Consider the following 2,936-nt stretch of genomic DNA (forward strand, 5'->3'; position numbering starts at 1 on the left):
CGTAATGCAACTTTGCAAACTGTCACATTTTAGAAAATACACAAAGAGTAAGCGTACTAGAAAGGTATAGATCAGGGTTTTCCTGTGTAAAGCAGGGTTCTGCCCACATGGGGCGGTATGGGGCAAATCGACCCATACTCCCCATTTTTGAACCCATATGAGCTGCTTTTTTACCCATATGAATAAAATTGCCGCGAGCATACAGGCAACACATAAGCGTACAGAGAGCACGCTACCTTATTTAAATCGAGGCGGCTGTCGCAGAGCGTACACATTTCTCATGGAGGTCGTGTACGGGAATCTTTTGCCACATCACGTGATTCTCTCCTGCTTGTTCACGTGATTTTTGCGGAGCTTCTTCTTTCACTCATGTCTCTCCTGCGATACTATCGAAAGCGATCTCGAATCGAGGAATCGGATTCTTCTGAAAGTGAAGACGAAAAACAGCCTCAAATCTCCCAAGTTCGTTTGGTCTCTGATCAAGAATCCAACGACGACGAAGGCTCGTCGCAGTTCTGCGGCGACCCTATCAACGACGATAACGACGAAGACGGTGAGCTTATCGACGACGATAACGACACGGACAGCGAGCTTATAGACGACGACGACGACGCCGAGAATGCGATTCAAGTAGCGGCGTCTACTTCGAGTCATCCTACTTCTAAGAGTTCGAATTCGAAGCGATCGTCCCGATTTCGAATTGAGTGGCTGACGGGGAGAAGCTGGCTTAAGTACGATCGTTCTACAAGGGGTATGACGTGTAATATTTGCCAGAAGCACTGCTCTGGAGCTCGGCCATTCAAGCACGAATCATGGCTAAAGAAGCCCTGTACGCGATTGCGGCTTGAAAGTATAATTAGACACGAAGAATGCGAGTCACATATCACGTGTGTGAGGTTGGAGCGTCTCGCTTCCAAGCCAAACGTTGCGTCTGCTATCCATCCTGTTGTTCCTGCTCAAGGAATCGAGCAAGCAATTGGTTGTCTCTATTTCATTGCTAAGCGGCGTTTGGCTCACACTACCAATTTTGAACCGATCCTAGATCTGGCTTCGTGGTTGGGAGTAGAAATTAAAAGCAAGATTAGAGTAGCTAGAAATGCTATCTACACCAGTCATAAATCGATACAAGAGATGCTTTACGTCATATCTGAGCTCCTTGAAAAAAGATCTCTCGACGAATTGAAAGATTCTGAGCATTTTGCTTTAATGTTTGACGAGACGACGGATTGCACTACGCAAGAGCAGCTGGCAATTCACGGTCGCTACATTGATAATGCTACAGGAGAACTCAAATGCACTTTCTTAAAAGTAGTGGACTTATTGCAACCCGAAGTTGAGAGCGCTGCTGCAGGCGGGAATAGCTGCATTAGAGCAGGAGCAGAAACTATTACACGTCGCATCGAAGAGTTTATTGAGGTTTCGGGCGTAGACCGTAGAAGACTTAGAGGAATTGGAACAGACGGTGCATCGACAATGGTTGGTTGCAGAAACGGTGTAGTTGCTAGGCTAAAACGCACGGTTCCTACTGCTGTTGGAGTCCACTGTGCGGCACACCGACTGAATCTTGCATCAACTCAGGCATCAAAGGCAGTGCCATACGTCAAAGCATTTGACAATATTCTTCGTCAAATTTTTGATTTCTTTGACAATAGTGCCGTTAGGACGGCAGGGTTGGAAGCAATCCAGGCGCTGCTTCATGAAAAGGGAAAAATGGTTGCACCTTGCGCAACAAGATGGCTGAGCATCGAGCGAAGTGTCAGCCGTCTTAAAGCCTGCTTTGCATCTGTCAGCGTCAGTCTCCAGCGAGAGGCGCAGGAGAGACACGACGCTAGAGCTTTGGGCATTAACGCAATGATAACAAAGCACAAGTTTATAACGACCATGCTCTTAATGTGCGATGCTTTGCCGCACGTTTCGCGCCTCTCAAAAATATTTCAACATGAACACTGCGATTATAGCAGTATTCCAGGAGCGCTTTTGTTGACGAAGGAGGCTCTTAAGCGACTAAAAACTGTCGACGGTATGCATCTTCGCCAATTGCCGGAATTTTTGGAGAAACTGAAGTCATCGGGGATCGTTATTACACGTGACCCGAATGACAATGAAATGACTTTCACAAATAACATCAAAACACCTTATCTCTCCAGCCTGCTCTCTAACATCGAAAAAAGATTTGAAGATCAAGGAGTAATGACGTCCTTTACCGTCTTCAATCCGGATGCGTTGCCATTGCCTGATTCTGGAGAAGAGTTTGCCGAGTACGGCAACGGTGAAATAGAAAAGCTCTTCACTCATTTTCATCCTTCTGACGTAGACGAATTTGTTGAGGAAAGCCTTGAGGAATGGTCAAGCTACAAGGAGCGTCTAGCGATAAATAGGAGAGAATCGGCGTCATACACTTGCAAAGAAGTTCTGGACGATCTATGCGGTGACTTATCAACCAAAAGAATGTTTCCCAAGCTTTCATCAATAGCATGCATTTGCAGAGTTATTCCGATGCACACAGCCAGTGTTGAGCGCACTTTCTCTCAACTAAACTTGATAAAAACGGATATACGAAATCGAATGAGCGAAAGAACCCTGGACGCACTGCTAAGTATTGCCGTAAACGGTCCTTCTTTGGAAAATTTTTCCGTGAAAGATGCTGCGAAACTGTGGGCTCTAAAGAAGAATCGCAGACTTTCGGTAAAATAAAGCATGTCGATAAGCGTTTGGATTGTTGAAATAAATGTGAAAAATGGAGTCAAAATTTATCCGTAAAAACCACGCCCCAAAAAATTTTTTCGGGGGCCTCGCCCCCCAACCCCCATCGCTCATGACCCATACAAGAAAAAACCACGGCAGAACCCTGGTAAAGTATCAACCTACCAACTTGCTTTTAATTCTAATTTGCTTGTTACGTAAAACTGGTCTGGTTTTCATACATCTATTTTCTA

The 2,936-nt window shown here is 45.4% G+C and overlaps 1 protein-coding gene across 1 annotated transcript; it reads left to right on the forward strand.

Annotated features, from left to right (window-relative positions):
* The first annotated feature begins 369 nt into the window (after positions 1–369).
* Positions 370–2,694, forward strand: LOC134193661 (zinc finger protein 862-like). The gene has a single exon (XM_062662502.1). It carries the CDS (start codon positions 370–372, stop codon positions 2,692–2,694), a length of 2,325 nt encoding a protein of 774 aa, XP_062518486.1.
* Positions 2,695–2,936: the final 242 nt, after the last annotated feature.

Source organism: Corticium candelabrum, chromosome 18, assembly GCF_963422355.1.
Source record: "Corticium candelabrum chromosome 18, ooCorCand1.1, whole genome shotgun sequence".
Classification (NCBI taxonomy): domain Eukaryota; kingdom Metazoa; phylum Porifera; class Homoscleromorpha; order Homosclerophorida; family Plakinidae; genus Corticium; species Corticium candelabrum.